Here is an 18,435-nt window from a genome sequence, read left to right as displayed (position 1 = left end):
TAATATTAAGCATTTTTTTATAAATTCAACTTTATACTTTATGCATTTGAATTTCTACTTCTACATCATTTTATGAAATATATATCAAGAATTTGATAGTCTAGAAAAATCTTCAATTATCCGGATTTCTTACCTGCATAAAACATTTTACAAGCCAAGTTTAAGTCCTTACTACTTATAAACATAACTTAATCCTATTTTCAACCTAGTTTTTTGTTCATGCAACTTTCCATTTACCCAGGTATCAAGAATGCATTTTTGCCATTAAGTTGATATCCAATAGAGGTATGATTGAGTAGAAAAAGTTAATAACCACAATATAAACTGATTGTGACTACTAGAAAACATATATTAAGGGGTAAGTGAGAAAGAGACAAGGTGTCTTAAATTTGTGACTTGTGCTCTGAATTTGAATCAGATTTATAAACAACATAAAATGTATAAAATAATTACAGAAAAATGGGGCTGGGAATGTGGCTTAGTGATATGGTATGCATAAAACCCCAGGTTCCATTCCTCAGTACCACATAAATAGAAAAGACTGGAAGTGGCGCTATGGTTCAAGTGGTAGGGGAGTATAGTACCCTTGAGCAAAAGGAAGCTCAGGGACAGTGTCCAAGCCCTGAGTCCAAGCCCTAGGACTGGTTAAAAAAATAAAAATAAGCTGGGCACCAATGGCTCACACCTGACATCCTAGCTAATTAGGAGGCTGAGATCTGAGGATTGTGGTACAATGCCAGCTTGGGCATGAAAGTCTGTGAGACTCATCTCCACTTAACTACTAGAAAACTGGAAGTCACACTGTGGCTCAACTGGTTGAGCGCTAGTCTTGAGCTGAAGAGCACAGGAACAGCACTGGCAATAGACAGACAGACAGATAGAAAAAGAAATACAAAAATGATAGAAATGGAGAATTTGAGGAGGCACTGAAATCCAAATTGATTTCCACCAAGAGCAAGGTATTAAGTGCTGAGATCCCAGCTCTTTGGGAAGCAAGGAGCACAATCAATTATTCCAAAGCTTAACAAGAAAGATATTGAAATATTGTTTTGGTTTTTAAAGCAGTAGGAGAATCATTTTTGTCATTATAGTGGTTCACATGTAAAATGTAACATTGCAAAATGTGTATAGCTTAGGAAAAGTAGGGAGGAACCTAGTTTCATTCCTCAATTCAAAACCTTTGTAAGTGTTGAGGTTCTAGACTTGGGGGAGTGGGTCAGTCAGCAACAGAGTACCTGCCTAGTAAAGATGAGGCTCTGAGTTCAATCTTTCATACAGTAAAACAAGCAAGCAAAGCAATTACAGAAGTCCCACCTAGAGCTGTCAATAATCAGCCTATTTGCAAGATAATCACATGTTAAGATGTGTAGATGTTTTTAAAAAATTAATATCCAACATTAGTTGGCATTTGTAAGGTAATCAAAAATGATTATGTGTATAAAAGTTGTTTGAAAATGATCTAGCATTAACTCTCCCTTGTTAGATGATTAGAAATGTTTATGTATGTAAAAGAGTTTTGAAATGAATATCCAGCAATCTAGCATTACTTGGCATTATGGAAGTTGTCTTTTTTTTTGGCAGTGGACATTCTTTGCATGTAACATTATACTTTTTGGCCAGTCCTGGGAACTGAACTCAGGCTTGGGCACTGGTGCTCTACCACTTTAACCACAGGGCCACTTCTCACTTTTTCTGTTTATATTGTGCTGAGGAATCAAATCCACACCTTCATGCATGCTAGGTAAGCACTCTGCCACTAAGTTATATTCCCAGCCCCTATATATTTTTTAACATATTAATTCCTGGAAAACGTTATCAGAAATAGATAAGAGTATAGGGTTGGGGGCCAGGAGTTTGGCCTAGTGGTAGAGTGCTTTCCTAGCATTCACGAAGACCCAGGTTCGATTCCTTGTTACCACATACATAGAGAAAAGCTGGAAGTGGTGCTGAGGCTCAAGTGGTAGAGCTTTAGCCTTGAGAAAGTCCAAGGACAGTGCTCAGGCCCTCAGCTAAAGCCAGGACTTGCAAAAAAAAAAAGAATATAAGGTTAATGGCAACACTTCACAAAGATTCATGATTAATATTTAATGTTTATTGAATACAGAATATTCCTGGGCTCCAATGGTCCCATAAATCCAAACCATTGACAGATCAGCCCTTACTTTACTTGCCTTCTGTTAGAATGTAGGGTGGAGTTTGGGAACGAATGGGTGATGATATGAGAAAGCCAAGAGGACCCAAACCAAAAGAAATTATGAAGAGAAGTAGAACCTTCAGAGAATGCCTACACACCAACCTAAATCCCACCTACACCATCCAATGCTGCTGTCTCTCAACTGTGGGTATTTTCCTAAGACAAAAGCTAAAATCAACAGCCAGGAGCTATGACCAGGGTCATAATCAGAACAGTAAAAAGGTTTGATAGAAATCATTTATCATAACTCTTAAAGCCAGTCTAAGAAAGATAAAAGACCTACTTCAAAATACTAACAAACCACCTTATTCTTACTCATTAAGGTACTAATGTTATAAAAACTGTCTAATTCATTCTGCTTACCAATCTTTTTTTTTGCCAGTCCTGGGGCTTGAATTCAGGCCCTGAGCCCTCTCCTTGGGTTTTCTCAAGGCTAGAGTTCTACCACTTGAGCTACAACACCATTTCCAGCTTTTTCTATGTATGTGGTATAGAGGAATTGAACCCAGGTCTTCATGCATGCCAGGCAAGCACTCTACCACTAGGCCAAACTCTGGGCCCTTCTTTCATTAATCCGGTAACCAACTTTCACTGACACTCTAACCAATCCTATCCAATGCTCATACTGTATCTAACTGAACTCCATTTTCCTTTAGTCTTTCCCAGTGTTTCCATTCTTTACATTTCATCTCTCATGGCAACTTCTTAGTGATGAGCGACAAGAAACATCGCACTCATTACCTGGCTCAGGGAATTGTAACCCCCTTTGTACAACTCCTTAATAATAACTATTTTTTTTAAATCTTTGTAAACTAGGAAGAAGAAAGTTGTCAATGAGAGAAGCAAAATTGGGCTGGGGGAAAAATGTTCAACTTGCCATTTCAGTTTGACATAGGTACATAAACGTATTAAATACAGGTTCATTAAAAAACATATGGTTAATAGTACTATTAATAAATGATTTCTGCAGTCTCTTAATTTTATTTAAACACTTTTAGTGAAAGGTTTAAGGTGACTATGATATTAAATTCATCCATAGCTATTTTTACCGGTTGAGGAGCGATGCCAAGAAAGGACACTCCCACCCCCTCTCTTAAATATATTTAGTGATCAAAATGCCAGATCTGCACTTTGTGCAGACAAGTGAGTCTGAATACAGCAACATATACTATTTATTGTTTCTGTGGAAAAGTTGATCTGTGGTTACTAAGAATGTCCAAGATTCAGTGAGTTTTGAACTAGAAACCTATAATGGAAAAACCTATATATGGAAAAAATGAATATATAATGGAATAACCTATATATGGCACAAATTGTTATAATTTTAAATCAGGAATTTTAAGAAGTCATATACTTGAATTGTTTTTGTGTCATTATTGGGGCTTAAACTTGAAGCCTCAGGCTCTGACCCACCTACTTTACTTCTGGCTCTTTAGTGGTTAACTGGTGATGAGTCATATGTACTTTTCTGTACCAGCTGGCTTCATACTTAAGATCTCAGTTTCCAAAGTAGCTAGGATTATAGGAGTGAGCCACCAGTGCCCAGCTTGCCCTTGGATTAAAAAAAAATCAGTTACCCCATTTTTAAAATTTAGGGGATCAGGGGTCTTGTGTTGAAAGTTACTGTTCCTGAGTCTACTTTTGCAATTAAAGGTCTCCTTGAGCATTATTAGAATTTAATACTATAAGCTCTATCAGAATGTATCCTAGTTTTAAGTAGGAAACAATACATGATTTTTTTTTGCCAGTCCTGGGCTTGAGCTCAGGGCCTGAGCACTGTCCTTGGACTTTCTCAAGGCTAGAGCTCTACCACTTGAGCCTCAGCACCATTTCCGGCTTTTTTCTATGTATGTGGTACCGAGGAATCGAACCCGGGTCTTCATGCATGCTAGGCAAGCACTTTAACCACTAGGCCAAACTCCCGGCCAACAATACATGATTTAAATCATGATTTAAAAAGAAATTCAAGACAGGCAAAATCACTTTACTAACAAAAGCAAAAACTAACAAGCTTACTATCAAAGAGAACTGGGGACATGGTTCAAATGATCAGAGTACTTTTTTTTGTAGGCCTGTATGCTGTGCCTGAGCTCTATCAGCTCCAGGCTATTGCTCTACCGTTTGAGCCACAGTGCCAGTTATGGTATTCTGGTAGTTAATTGGAGATAAATAGTCTCATGGACTTTCATCCTGAGTAGCTAGGATTACAGTCACAGAGTACTTTTATTGTAACCACAAGGCCCTGAATTCAAACCCCAATACCAGGGATAAAAAATGGCAGTGACTGTAATTCTAGGCATTCCATTTGGGTGGTGGTAGTGGTAGGATTACAAATTGAAGCCAATTTCAGGCAAAAGCACAAAAGACCATAGTTGAAAACAATAAACTTAATCACAGAGGATGGGGGATGTGATAGAGCACTTGCTTAGGAAGAGAAGGCTCAAAGTTCAAACCCTAATACTGTCAAAAATAAATGGGTATGAGTTGCAAGTTTGGCCTAGTGGTAGAGTGCCTGCCTAGCATGCACAACGACCCAGGTTCGATTCCTCGGTACCACATACATAGAAAAAAGCTGGAAGTCGTGCTGAGGCTCAAGTGGTAGGGCTCTAGTCTTCAGAAAGTCCAAGGACAGTCCTCAGGCTCTGAGCTCAAGCCCAGGACTGGCAAAAAAAAATTTAAAAATAAAATAAAAATAAATGGATAAATAATAGAGAGGATTGATGCTTTTAGAAAGTAGTGTTAATACCTGAAAATCTAAATTCTAACAACCATAAAAGTCAGTGGTGTTGCTATTATACCAATAGCAAAATATCTGAAAAATAAATATAAAAATGAATTACATTTACATTACCTACAAAAAGTATGTAGGATTAAATTTTACCAAATCGGGCAAGTAGTTTTTTTTTTTTCTTGTTGATCATGGGGCTTGAACTCTGGGCCTGGGCACTGTCCCTGAGCTCTTCAGCTCAAGGTTACTGTCCTACCCATTGAGCCAGAGCCACTTCCGGTTTTTTAGTGTTTAATTGGAGATAAGAGCTTCTTGTGCTGGCTTTGGCTTTGAAATGCATCCTCAGATCTCAACCTCCCATCTCAGCCTCCCCCAAGTAGCTAGGATTACAGGTGTGAACCACTGTACCCAGCTCAGGCAAGTAGTTTTAAGTCTATAATCTTGGCTATGTAGGAGGTGGAGATCAGAGATCTAAGTTTGAGGCAAATGGGAAAAAATTAAAAATCCATTTCAACGAACAGCTAGGACAGGTAGCATGTACTTGTAATCATGTGCTATAGAGAAAACAATGATTCGATGTAGTGGTTACTACCTGTTATCGTAGTGACAAAAAAGAAAGCACTAATAGGATTGAAGTATGGACCTTTCAAGCATAAAAAGACTCTATCTCAAAAACAACCACAGCCAGAAGAAGCTGGAAGCATGGCTCAAGTGGTAGAACACTTATGTTGCAAGTACAAGGCCCTGAGTTCAAAACACAAGTATAATAAAAAAGATATTGGTACAGGCAATGATTTTCTGGATAGGACTCCAAAAAGACAAATGAATAAACTAACAACTGAAATGATGTCAACCTAGAAAGCTTCTATACAGCAAAGGAAACAATCAGCAAATTAAAGAAACAAAGTACAAAAAGGGAGCAAATAATTGTAACCTACACATCTGACAGAAGTCTACCAACCAAAACATACAAAGAAAACAAACTCAGTAGAACAAAACACCAATAATAAAATTAAAATATGCAACAGACATAAATTGATGTTTCTAAAAAGACAAATTATCAATAAGCACATGAAAAAATATTCAACATCACTTATCAGCAGTAAAATGCAAATCAGAACTACAATGAAGTATTGATTTTCCTCCAACTATACTTGTCAAAAAATTATGGGAAGCACTGGTGAGGATGGGGGAAAAAAGGAACCTTTATGCTCTATTGTTGGGAATATAAAGTAGTACAGCCATTATGGAAATCGCCATGGAAGTTCCGCAAAAGTAAAAACAGAACTATCATATGATCTAGTAATCCTACTACTCTCCAAAGGGCATGAAGTCAAACCCATGTTCAATGCAGTATTATTTGCAATAGACAGGAAGTGGAAACAACCTAAGTATCCACAGCAGATAAATGGATTAAAAACGCAGTACTGATATACAATGGAATGGTATTCAGTTATAAAAAGAACAAAACTTTGTCATTTGTGACAACATGGTTGAAAATGGAGGTCATGATGGGTAAATAAAAATAAGCAAGATACAGAATGATCTCATTTATTAAGAAAAATAGACTTAATAGAAGTTGAGAATAGAATAGTTGTCCAGAGGCTGGACAAACAAGAAGTAAAGGTAGAATGGAAAAAGAATGATTAATAAATATTTAGTTACATTAAGGTAAGTGAGCAAGAAGTTCTGGTGTGGCCTGGTGCTGGTGCTCCCAAGTGTGCTGAGATATGAGGATCAAAGTTGAAACCAAGCCAAGGCAGGATAGACTCAATGTCCAATTAACCACCAAAAGGCAAGAAATGGAGCTAGGGCCCAAACCCCCAACCCCCACAAGTTCTGGTGTGTGATTATCTAACAAGGTGGCAGAAGATATTAAGATACAGTATAGTATTTTTTAAAAGCTAGAAAAATGATTTTTTTGCCAGTCCTGGGGACTGAACTCAGGGCCTGAACTCTGTCCTTGGGCTTTCTCAAGGCTAGAGCCCCTACCACTTGAGCCACATCACCACTTCTGGCTTTTTCTATGTGTGTGGTACCAAGGAATCCAATCCTGGTCTTCATGCATGCTAGGCAAGGACTCTATCACTAGGCCAAACTCCCAGTCCCCAATTTTGGTTATTTTTTTTATCATAAAGACATGAAAAGGAGAATGAGTTCACTCAGATTTAAGGATTACACAATATGACCAAATACAGTTTAGATATGCACTGGTGGCTCACACTTGTAATCCTAGCTACTCAAGAGGCTAAGATTTGAGGATCTGGGTTCACAGCCAGCCCAACACCAAAGTACATGAGACTCATCTCTACCCACCAGAAAACTGGAAGTGGCACTGTGGCTTACAGTTAGAACACTAGCCTTGAGCTGAAGAGCTCAGGGACAGTACCCAAGCCTAGAGTTCAAGCCCCATGACAGACCGAAAGAAAACAAACAAACAAAAAGATTTTATTCAATGTGTACAAATACTGAAACATGATCATGTTGCATAACTTTATATACAGCTAAATATTTAAATTTAAGTTAGATTTTTTGTAAGGTGAGAATACAGAGAAGCCACATTTTGAGAGTTTAATCTTGCAATCTTTATTAAAAGCCAGTAACTGCATGGTGGACTCCTATCTCAAAGACCAGCAGTTAGAAAATACACTTAATACAGTTAGCAGACAGGCCAGAGAGGAAAGAAAGAACTAAAACAATACCAACAAACCAATTCAGCGCCAATGGACAGCTGAACTGGATGCTATGGTGATGCAAAGTTGGAGCTCAGCATAATGGTGACTACGCTGGTGTAGGCCTAAATAAGGTCAGGACAGGGTCACAGGAAACTCCCAGTCCCAAGCACTGGACTGACAGTCTAGTAACCCATCAGTCCAGTGCCTACCCCAGCCTCCAGGGATTCAAGCAAACCCATTACCTGGGGGTTGGGAGGCACCACAATCTCAGTCCTCAGACCCCCATTCATCACAAGCAAACCTTTGTGGAGGCTTTGTCATTTGCATTTCTATGAAGCTGGGTTCTTAGCAGACCTTGAGCTAGGCATTTGCATTCAATGAATGGCCTCTCTCACCTTTTGGCATTTTAGCTCTTGGGTGGAAGTAGATAACTTCCTTCTGCTAGCAAGAGGCACCAGGATGGCTGCAAGAAGTTACTAGGCTCAGCTTCCTTCAGACTTATAAAAAGAAATGGACTATGTTACCTATGAGAATGATGCCAATACTGTTTTAAAGTCATTGACAAAATAACCATCTCTAATTTTGTTAACCCAAGAGATCAAGTGTACATTTAGACGCTATAGTTACACCTTGCAATATTAGCAAACATGAGTACCAAAAAACAACTGAAATATACTGAAATATTCCAAATATGTCCTTGGTATCATGTTTCAGCAAGACAAGTAAACATAACTATAATTTAGAGCTACATATTTTAGGTACATAAGTTTTGAAGGAGAGACTATGGCTTAAACTATGATCCTTAAATCTACAGTCTTGAGTAGCTAGGATAACAGGCATAAAATATTAGCACCCAGCTTACATGATCAACTTTTGAGGGTGTGGCACTCGGGCTAGAACACAGGGCCTCAGAATCTCGCTTGGCTTTTTCTCTTAAGGCTCCCACTTTACCACGCCTCCATACACTGCCATTTCATTTTTTTTAAGAGATAAATGAGTATGCAAAGTGAACATGAAAAACTTAAAGAGCCATAGAATTATTCAGTCCTTTCCTTTTTACCCAAAGGCTGCAAAAGCTAATATTACCTATATATTTTTCTCAAATTAGATTGAACTCATCTAAAGGCCAAACATCCTTTCTAGTTTATAAATACCTTTTTTGTTCAAAGCCTGATTATTTATTTGGTAGTTGCTGGTGAATCAAGATACTTGATCAAGGTACTTCACCTAATTAGAGTTGCTATTGAGTCTGAAAGTCCTATATGGAAGTATATTTCCTAAGTGGTCACCAGTGATCTTTTCCTACTTGATATTAGTAAAGGAAGGCCATTGGTGGCCATGAGAATAAGTAGTCAACCTGCAGTTGGTAATAAAATGCTAAGTTCTGAACCCTTTAACAGAACCTGATTATATGGTAATCTTAGTATCAGAGAAAGCAAAACAGTAGAAGACTAACTGATAGACTGGTTACAGTAGTAACCAAGATAAACTATACACAGACTGGGAAAAAAATCATTGGGGTGCTATCAGATATGAGGCCCACTGTTTGTGTTAGGTGCTTTTTCCTCAAAATTGAATCATGAAATGACAGATTAACATAAACACTGCTCAGTTTGAAATAATACAGTTCCATTCTGAATAGGAAATGAGAGCAACCAACTAAAGGTGTTGGTTTTTTTTTTTTGCCAGTCCTGGGCTTGAGTTCAGGGCCTGAGCACTGTCCTTAGGCTTTCTCAAGGTAAGTGCTCTACTTGAGCCACAGCACCACTCCCAGCTTTTTCTATGTATGTGGTACCAAGGAATTGAAGGCAAGCACTTTACCAGTAGGCCAAACTCCCAGTCCCCAACTAAGCTGAATAATATCTGAAGTTTATATATAAAAATAAGCTTAGCTCTGAATAGACAACAGAAACTTAGGCTATCATGTTAAATAGGGCACCATAAAATAGCTATAATTTTTACACTTTAAGTAATCCTTGAAGTACTTCTTGCAAGTTATTAATCTATTTTAGAAAAAATTACTGAACTCACACTATGAATGTACATGTCTACAATAGTAAGTGGTAGGATTTGTGCTATTTCAGTTATCCAGGCCCCAGGAAGCAGCATCATAGAACCTGGACCCTACACTCCCTGCTGGGATTGCTTTTACCTCCTCTGCTTCTATCATCACAACCTGTATGATCTTTTCCTCATTTTTTCTACTTACTACCACTGCAAACCCAGGGAGCAACTACCAAGACTATAATCACAGTACACTGAAGAAACAGTTCTTAAAGAGATGTAACAACTGATCTAACTTTGTCAAAGTTCTAACAATAAACGGAGGAGAACACATCCTTTTTAACATTTTTTAAATTGTATTTTATTCATTTTATATTATGAGGGAGGCTATCATAAGAACAGAATAGTTTTTGACTTATAAGAATGTATAAATTGGACTAGGAATGTGGCTTAGTCGAAGAATAGTTTCCTAGCATGTATGAAGCCCTGTGTTTGACACCTCAGTACCACACAAACAGAAAAAGCCAGAAGCAATGCTGTGGCTCAAGCTGAAGAAGCTCAAGGACAGTGCCCAGGCCCTGGGTTCGAGCCCCAAGGCTGGCAAAAAAAGAGTGTATACATTCAAATTGAACCCCCAAATTGCCACACTGCCATCAACTGTCCTACCTCCATGAGTCACCTATTGACAGTTGGAGATCACTAAATTTAGAACTTAAATCTCTAATAAGTATATATATAGTTTTCCTCTACTTCAGTGTTAGGAGTGTAATTAAACAGCACTTATATTTCTATCAATCTACAAAGTTGACAGAAATCCATTAAATGCCAACTCATAAACATCCAACTACAAAGAAAATTTTCCTAATTTGTGTCACACCAATATTTTAAAACTAAAACCTGAACAAGGCATGTTGGTATACACTAGTAATACTAGCACTTGGGAGGCTAAGACAGGAAGACTGAGTTCGAGGCCAGCCAGAGTTACAAAATGAGATACTGTCTCAAAACCAAACAAACCAAAAAACAAATGAAAAGCGTCATATAAATGTTCACTTCAAGGACAAATGATTATAATGTCGTGTTTTCAACAAAGCTGAGCAACTTTCTGATGATTTTTAGATCTAAAAATTCTTCCACACACTTTGATCTCAATTTCCATGACTTAAAAGATTTTGCCAATATTCCAATCTTAACATGATTTGACTGCATTTGACACTCATAAAGTAAAACAAAATAATATAACCACTGTTCTTATATAAGCTATTCTGCAACCATTTTTCTTCTTGACTTGAAATATATTAGCAAGCAATAGTTAGGATCTCAACACTGTCCAGGTCCTTTGACAGGCAAAGCATTGTCATGTTAGATAGTAAAGGATCTTAGCTGCTTAGCTAATAGTAGATGTGTTAACAATCTGTAGTAGGATTATCTATTATTCTCCCTTCTTCCAGTCATGGGAGCATTATCAAATGATACAGGAACCAAGAGACTTGGGTTCTATTTCTAACTATACCACTGATCAGCAATATGTTATTTCCTTTCTCTGAGCATAGGTTTCACTTTCGGTTAAATGTGCTGGTGGCTCACTGTATAACCCTACCTACTCAGGAGGCTAAGATCTGAGGAATGCAGTTCAAAGCCAGCCCAGGCAGGAAAGTCCATGTGACTCATCGTCAATTAACCAGAAAACTGGAAATGGTTAAGTACAGGGACAAAACTCAGGCGCAGAGTTCAAGCTCCATAGCCAGCAAAAACAAAAAAGGTGTGGGGGGCCCTTGGGCTACATGATCTCCATATGATTCTGTTTCTTCTAAGGCCTCAAACAATACTTTGGGTATCATTACAAAAGTTGAGTGTTTGAAATGTTACCTTTAATGTTAAAATATAATTGTATTGTTATTATTAAGGTTGTATGGAAGGTAATTTCTCTTTTGGACAATGTCATCCATTCCTAACTTTCTTCTAGATTCTCCCTTCTGCCCTTGCCCACAAGTTGTGTAGCTCATTACATTTATTTTTATAACACATTCTTAGTAACAGCCTTTAGAATTTGTAGGGAGAATATTTACACAGTAAATAACTCAAGCCCATAGATCTTGAACCACTACAAAAGGCATCAAGTCTGTTAAACTAAAAGGAAAAAAAATATGTATGTACAACATAAAATACAGATTTTCCAATAACATAAGCTTATCTGTAAAGGCATACTATTAAATCTCAATACAATGACAGACGATGACACTGTTTGGAAGGGTTCAAAAAATGTAATCTCAATTTAAGATGAGGAAATGAAATGACTCACAGTCCGGGGCTCTTTTTTACTATCACAAAGTTCCACTTCCTTTTCCTGCTGTATTAAACATAGTGGCAGAAAGAAGACTAGATTGAGAAACTGCTCTGGACTCTAGCCCTAATTTTGTCATTAGTTTGCTGTGGCACCATGGACAAATCACTTTTCCTCTCTGTGCTTCAGTTTCTTTTTTCTCTTTTGCCTGTCCTGGGGCTTGAAATTTAGGGCCTGGGCACTGTCCTTGGGCTTTCTCAAGGCTAGTGCTCTACCACTTGAACCACAGAACCACTTCTGGCTTTTGCTGTGTATGTGGTACTAAGGAACCCAGGGCATCGTGCATGCTAGGCAAGCACTCAAACACTAGGCAACACTCCTAGCCCTGGGCTTCAGTTTTAACGTTGTATAAAATTTTAACTAGACGTTCCTCTTAGCTGAATAAGATTTTGGTCATACAAAATACCCATCTGATTAAACAAAAATATACATTCTTGAATGAGAAAGTGGTAATCTCAACTCAAGAAAACTGAAATGCTGATTTTAAATATATGCAATGGTTCATTTAGCAGATCAATCCTAAGACATTTCACTTTTGAATCTATTGGACTCCTCTATCTTTGTTACTTATTTCCACACAGTGTGGGGTAGCAATTGTTGTGCTAGAAAAAAAATGCTGCCCTACAGTATAAGGAGCTAGTTTCAAAACCCAGCTGTGCTACTTAAGGCTGTGTCTTTTAAGAAGTCTCTTAATTTTTGTTTTTTTGGTTTTAATGTTTTTTTATTGTATTTAATAAAAGAGTTACATGATATTTGCCAGATAGAAGGTGCATTAATTCACATACATTGATACCCTTCCACATGTCTTGGTGTCTCTTAATTTTTGAATCTGAGGTTCCTTATATGAAATAAGTACAAGGAAACTGGATATGAAATACCAATTAAAATGAAGCATAATAAATGTAACACAAGAGAAAATGGCCCATTTTGGATGGAGATGTCGACTGCATCTAAACTCTTCATAAAAAAAATTGACTTTAGCTTATTAAAGTTGCTTTCAAAGAGGAGAAAGATAAAGCTGACAAGAGTAATTAAATTTAAGAAATTATTTAAATTCTGCTGATTAATTAAACAAATTTTCAGCTGCCTATTCAATTTACCACAATTTGGTGATATCATTTGCATACTTCCAAATTATACAACATCAAGAAACATCAATGTGTTCTATTAAACTCTTGAGTCTATTAAACTCTTAAGAGTTTTTACACTGTGACATTCCTTCATGAACATTAGACAGTTGGAGTTGAGGTAACCAAATATGTAGGGATGCCACCTGTTTCCACAAATCAAAATTTCTCACAGAATCGCTAGGTTGTTTTCTGTGTGGCTGAGTCTTCTCACAATAGTTCATGCAAATGACAAAGGACAGAGGAAAATGCAAATGACGCTACTTCACTTCCTTACAGTCCTCTCAATATCAATAGTTGTTTTCAGATGCAATTCTCCACAAGTCTATTTTCTTCCCAATCCACTCAATACACTGGTTGGAGAGACATAATCCAAATTGGTCGTATAATTTTATTTCCAGAATTCTATACACACTTATGCTCAGTGTTTGTTCAGGTTAGTGTTAAAATTAGGAAGCTGGATCCCAAGCAACGTAAAAAAAAAAAGAAAGATTTTGAGCTGGGGACTGGTGGCTCACTTCTGTCATCTTAGCAACTCACAAGGCTGAGGTGTGAGGATTGCATTTCAAAGCCAGCCTGGGCACTTAAGTTCATGAGACTCTTATCTCCAATTAACCACCAGAAAACCAGAAGTGGTGCTGTGGCTCTAAGTGGTAAGAGCACTAGTCTTGAGCTGAAAAGCTCAGGGACAGCGCCCAGGCCAAGAGTTCAAGCCTCACAATCCACAAAATAAAAAAAAGGTTTTTCTCAGTATCAAGTGCTTGAGAAGTTACATTATCTCAGGGAGAAGATTATCAATTGTATCAAAATGACTCATTTGGTTTAAGTAAGCAAATAGCTTCAAGTTGTGTACAATCCCTTCCAAAGTAGAAAGCACTGTATAAAGTTAACAAACTGACTAATGCCAAGAAAGGCAGGAAAAGGAATTAATATTTGAACATTTTGTCTGTGCCAGATACTAAAGAGTTTACATGGGTCCTCAGATAAATATCCTTCTAGATTCAATTTATTTTATTTGGTCAAAAAGAACAATATCCAGGACCAGGCCTCGAATGGTAGCGTGCTTGCCTAGCATGCATGAAGACCTGGGATCAATTCCTCAGTACCACATGCATAGAAAAAAGCCAGAAGTAGTGCTGGGGTTCAAGTGGTAGAGCTCTAGACTTGAGAAAGTCCTAAGGACAGTGCTCAGGCCCTGAGCTCAAGCCCAGGACTGGCATATAAAAAAAGAGTTCATAAGAAGGAACAATATCCAAATTCAAACTAGTAATAATCTTGTAAACTGATTCTCTTTTTCTAATCCAACATGCACACACAGACATACAAATTTCAGGAGTATCTAAAATATGTGAAAATCAAAATGCACTCTTTAGTGTTTAGTATGTGGTCAAGAACTTGTATCATACATTAAATTTTCATGAGATGCATTGCCATCATTACCACCACAAAATGTCACAATAGTGATGTGAAGGTCGATGGTACAAACATGCATTTACATGTAATTTACCAACATAGATTTCTTTCTGATTTTGTTGATATAACTATATGCTATTCACAATACATTCGATTTTAGAATTCCTAGAATGTACAAATAACTTTAAGTCAGTCTATTTGTACAATACAGTAAGCAGAGAATTGAGGGCAGTGGAACAGAGTCATGTACTATGTACACACTAATTTGATCAATTCTCAAGGTCCTACAGCATGAGAAGATATTTCTGTCTGTAGTTTCAGACACACAATAGAAAAGTTGAGTGGAATCGCTTCAAACATCGTTTGCAAAGTTGAAGAGTGGATAAGCAAGTTAGGAGTCCTGGTCAAGCGAAGCACTTCTCACTACTGTACTTCCTAGTACAAATTACTCATATTAATCACCACTAAAGCATGTTGCAAAATTAGATAAAGGGCAGTAAGCTGAGGCTACCCTCCAAACCCCAGATTACTCAGCACTTGTTTGCATTTCTGTAGTTAGTTGTGTACATTTGTTTCCGGCTACTCTTAGATCACATTATTCTAATGGTAAGGACCTTGCCCGCGATTTCCTTTGGCTCACAGTAAGAGGCTATTTTAGTAAAACGGTCGATCTTGAAAAATTGGCTAGAGGACTTCGTAAGATAAATATCCAACCTTGTCCCACTCTTTCTGTGCAAGGAAAAGTGGACGATAAATAGGGAAGAGTTACAATACCGCTGAAATGGATAGGTAAGTTAGCGGTCAAACAGAACCAAAACACTGCAAGTGTAATTCTTCCGATTACTGCTCCTTCAATCCATGGACCCTGAGGCCAAAACGGATGTTTGAAAGGTAAACTCTGAACCCCACAAATATGTATTTCTGGTTTTCAGGCATATAGCTGTCCATTGGGAGGCTGGATACCACTGGGAAAAGGGATCTGAGTGTGTCTTGATGCTGTTCACTCAGGAAAGGTATGGGGGGGATACCCAAGGTACTTTCATCCTCCTACCACCCAGTCAGCCAGCCTTAAGAAACCCAGTCCGGGTTCTGAGAGCTTGAGGGGAACAGCTGTGGCGGACACAGTGGGACTTGGGAGAGGTATTTGGCGGTGGGGAGGTGGGGGGGAGGCGCAGGGTAAAACGGGGGCCTGGGGGCCTGGGATGCGGGACTTGTGGGCCATGGCTTAAGTTACTTACCCTATAGGGTAGCCTCCCCCTAGGTGCACATCTTCAGGGGCATCATAGAATTCCTCCGTGTCGCTTTCCGACGCCATTTATAAGACACACCCGCGGGTGAGGGGGCCGACGCCGCCTGGAGGAAGAGTGACTCTCTGGTCCCCTCCTTGTCGTCCTCCACCCCGGCGACACTGGAGATTGCTTGAATCCCAGAGAAGGCTGAGGAGGGAGTAAAAGATTTGGAGTGAGGCGCCGGATAGCGACAGGGGGTCGCTCTCAGTTGCCCGGCTGCGGGGAATGACCTGCAGAGTGGCTGCCGGAGGAGGCGGCAGTGAGTCCACGGATTGTGGCTGCCGGCGCTCCTGGCGATAGGTGTATAAGCAGCACCAGAGAAGAGGCGGTGGTTCTCCGGAGTGGGGGGAGGGCGGACGTGCCCGGCGACAGCAGCTCCAATTTCTTTCGATGCAATTGCAGCAGCTGGGAGAGAGCTAGTTGCACGCAAAATACCGACGCGTCCTTACCCTCGCGAGATTTCGGGAGGAGCCAGGAAGGCGTGGGCGGAGCGAAGAGGTGGCGGGGGCGGTCCTAGAGCGGCAGAGCTCTGATTAATGATAGACCAGAAGCCTATCAAAACAGCGCAAGCGCCATGAGCACATTTAGTGGGGGCCGGAAATAGTCGACAAGAGAGGGAGATGAGTCTGGTAAGGGGCGGAGTCTAAACCTGCGCTGTAGCCACTGAGTTTCTTGGTTTGGAGTGCGCGCTTGGGACTTAGGTGTGGTTCGGTGTGCTGTTGGGAGTTACTCCACAGGTCAGAAGAGAGGCTTTTTGAGACACATGGTTTTCAGTATGCAGCTTTTGTTTTCTTATGAAGATATGCAGAACGCAAACGTTGGTTTGGGTATTTTGGTTTGTACATACGCTGTCTTATCCAAGCTAGAAATACCCATCTCTAGGGCGTTCTCAGCTTCACTACCCCTAAGGTTACAGAGATAACCTTGTCCTATTCAATTAAAAATCTTTGAGATTCCTACATATGATCCAGCTGACCAGAGAGCGGTGTCCATGAAATATACACAGGGAGTGTCCCAGTTCCATAGAGTAATGATAGATTTACAGTTGGAGTTGAGCCATTGTAAGGCTTCCAGTTAGGTATTCTCCACCCATTTCCATTGCTGCCCATTAATGTAACAAGTGGCATAGTGCCCAACATGTACTTCAGCCAAATGGTAAATATCTGCGGAGCAGATTCTATTGCAAGGATAATACAGTAACTCAGTTGTAATCTTTGACTGTCTATATGTCAAGTGATGACAATAGAATAGTGTTTTTTTAAACACCAGTATATGCTTTCTATAAAGAACAGGGTTATTCATTGGCTACCAGTAATACTATTGACGTTTTGATCAATTGTGAATGACATACATTTCTTTCACCCACGGAATGACACCTAAGGCTGTTGGAGTTGTTTGCCCAGACCCTCAACTGATACTCATGATGGGAGAAAAAAAAAAAAAAAACGATTAGATTGCGCACAGGGAATTGTCCTTAAGAAAGCCTATACAGGGTTTCCAAATCTCTTCTAAATTAATCTCAGGCAATATCTAGTGAGATCTGATGAATTTGTATAAATTCAAATACCATATATTGTATATTCTATAACACAATCAGGTATTTATGAAAAAACATTCCATAAGCTAATTTTCTAATAGTTTTTTAACTAAATGTCTAATTGTTTATATGAGGTAAATACTGATACATAAATTCATTCAATCCACATCAGATACAACTGCCAAATAAATTTAGGACAGATTAATTCGATTGTCAAATAATTTCCTTAAAAACAAAACAAAACTTGTCTTTCAAATCATTATCATTTCCACAATTGCAACTAACTGATTTGTGGAGTCTTAGGGTATAAACCTTTGTCAAAGCCTAATGATTATTTAATTTTGTATTCTAAAAAATTTGGGGGGGAGGGGCCTGGGCGCTGTCCCTGAGCTCTTCAGCTCAAGGCTACCGCCCTACCCTTGAGCCATAGCCCCACTTCCCGTTTTCTTGTGATTAATTGTAGATAAGAGTCTCAGGACCTTTGCATTGCCCCCCAATTGGGTTCGATTCCTTGGTACCACATACATAGAAAAAGCCAGAAGTGGTGCTTTGGCTCAAGTAGTAGAGCTCTAGCCTTGAGGAAACCCAAGGACAGTGCTCAGGCCCTGAGCTCAAACCCCAGGACTGTCACATATGCACACACACATACACAAAGCAGCAGCAGCTCAGGGAGTTCCCAGGCCAAGAGTTCAAGCCCCAGGACCAGAAAAGTTAATTAATTAATTAATTTTTAAAAAACCAAACATCTAAAACGGCCAGTCATTTCTGTTGATTTATTGGAAAAAAACCGTGTGACAGACTTTACTGCTGGGACTGGCTTTGAACTGTGATTCTCAGATCTCAGCATCTTGAGTATTTAGAATTACAGGTGTGAGCCACCAGATTCCAGGTTCAGTTTACCTTCTTCATGATAGTTCATGTGAATGTTTATTGGAGTTTTCAATCATTGAGCAACCAAGAACTTAAACTCTAGAAATGTATTAAGAGACAGAGAAAAGCAAGCCTGAAATTCAAAATACATTATTATATGAAGAATACTATGTATTCATGCATTTGCTATTGTTCAGTGTTGTGCAAGAAAGATAACTCAGATTGTCTTAAATAGAAGAAGGGAATTTATTAGC

General features: G+C 38.9%; 1 protein-coding gene across 1 annotated transcript in view; it reads right to left on the bottom strand.

Moving 5' to 3' along the window:
- Positions 1 to 16,196, bottom strand: part of Wdr44 (WD repeat domain 44) — a 90,993-nt gene extending 74,797 nt beyond the window's left edge. Inside the window, exon 1 of the mRNA XM_090325909.1 lies at positions 15,724 to 16,196. Within this exon, the coding sequence (XP_090182035.1) occupies positions 15,724 to 15,800 (77 nt within the window). The 5' untranslated portion in view covers positions 15,801 to 16,196. The remainder of the gene's footprint in view (positions 1 to 15,723) is intronic.
- Between the last annotated feature and the right edge of the window lie 2,239 nt (positions 16,197 to 18,435).

Source organism: Megascapheus bottae, chromosome X (assembly GCF_031878675.1).
Source record: "Megascapheus bottae isolate mThoBot1 chromosome X, mThoBot2.hap1, whole genome shotgun sequence".
Classification (NCBI taxonomy): domain Eukaryota; kingdom Metazoa; phylum Chordata; class Mammalia; order Rodentia; family Geomyidae; genus Megascapheus; species Megascapheus bottae.
The sequence above is the reverse complement of the archived record's forward strand: the minus strand, read 5'-3'. Positions and strand labels throughout refer to the sequence as shown.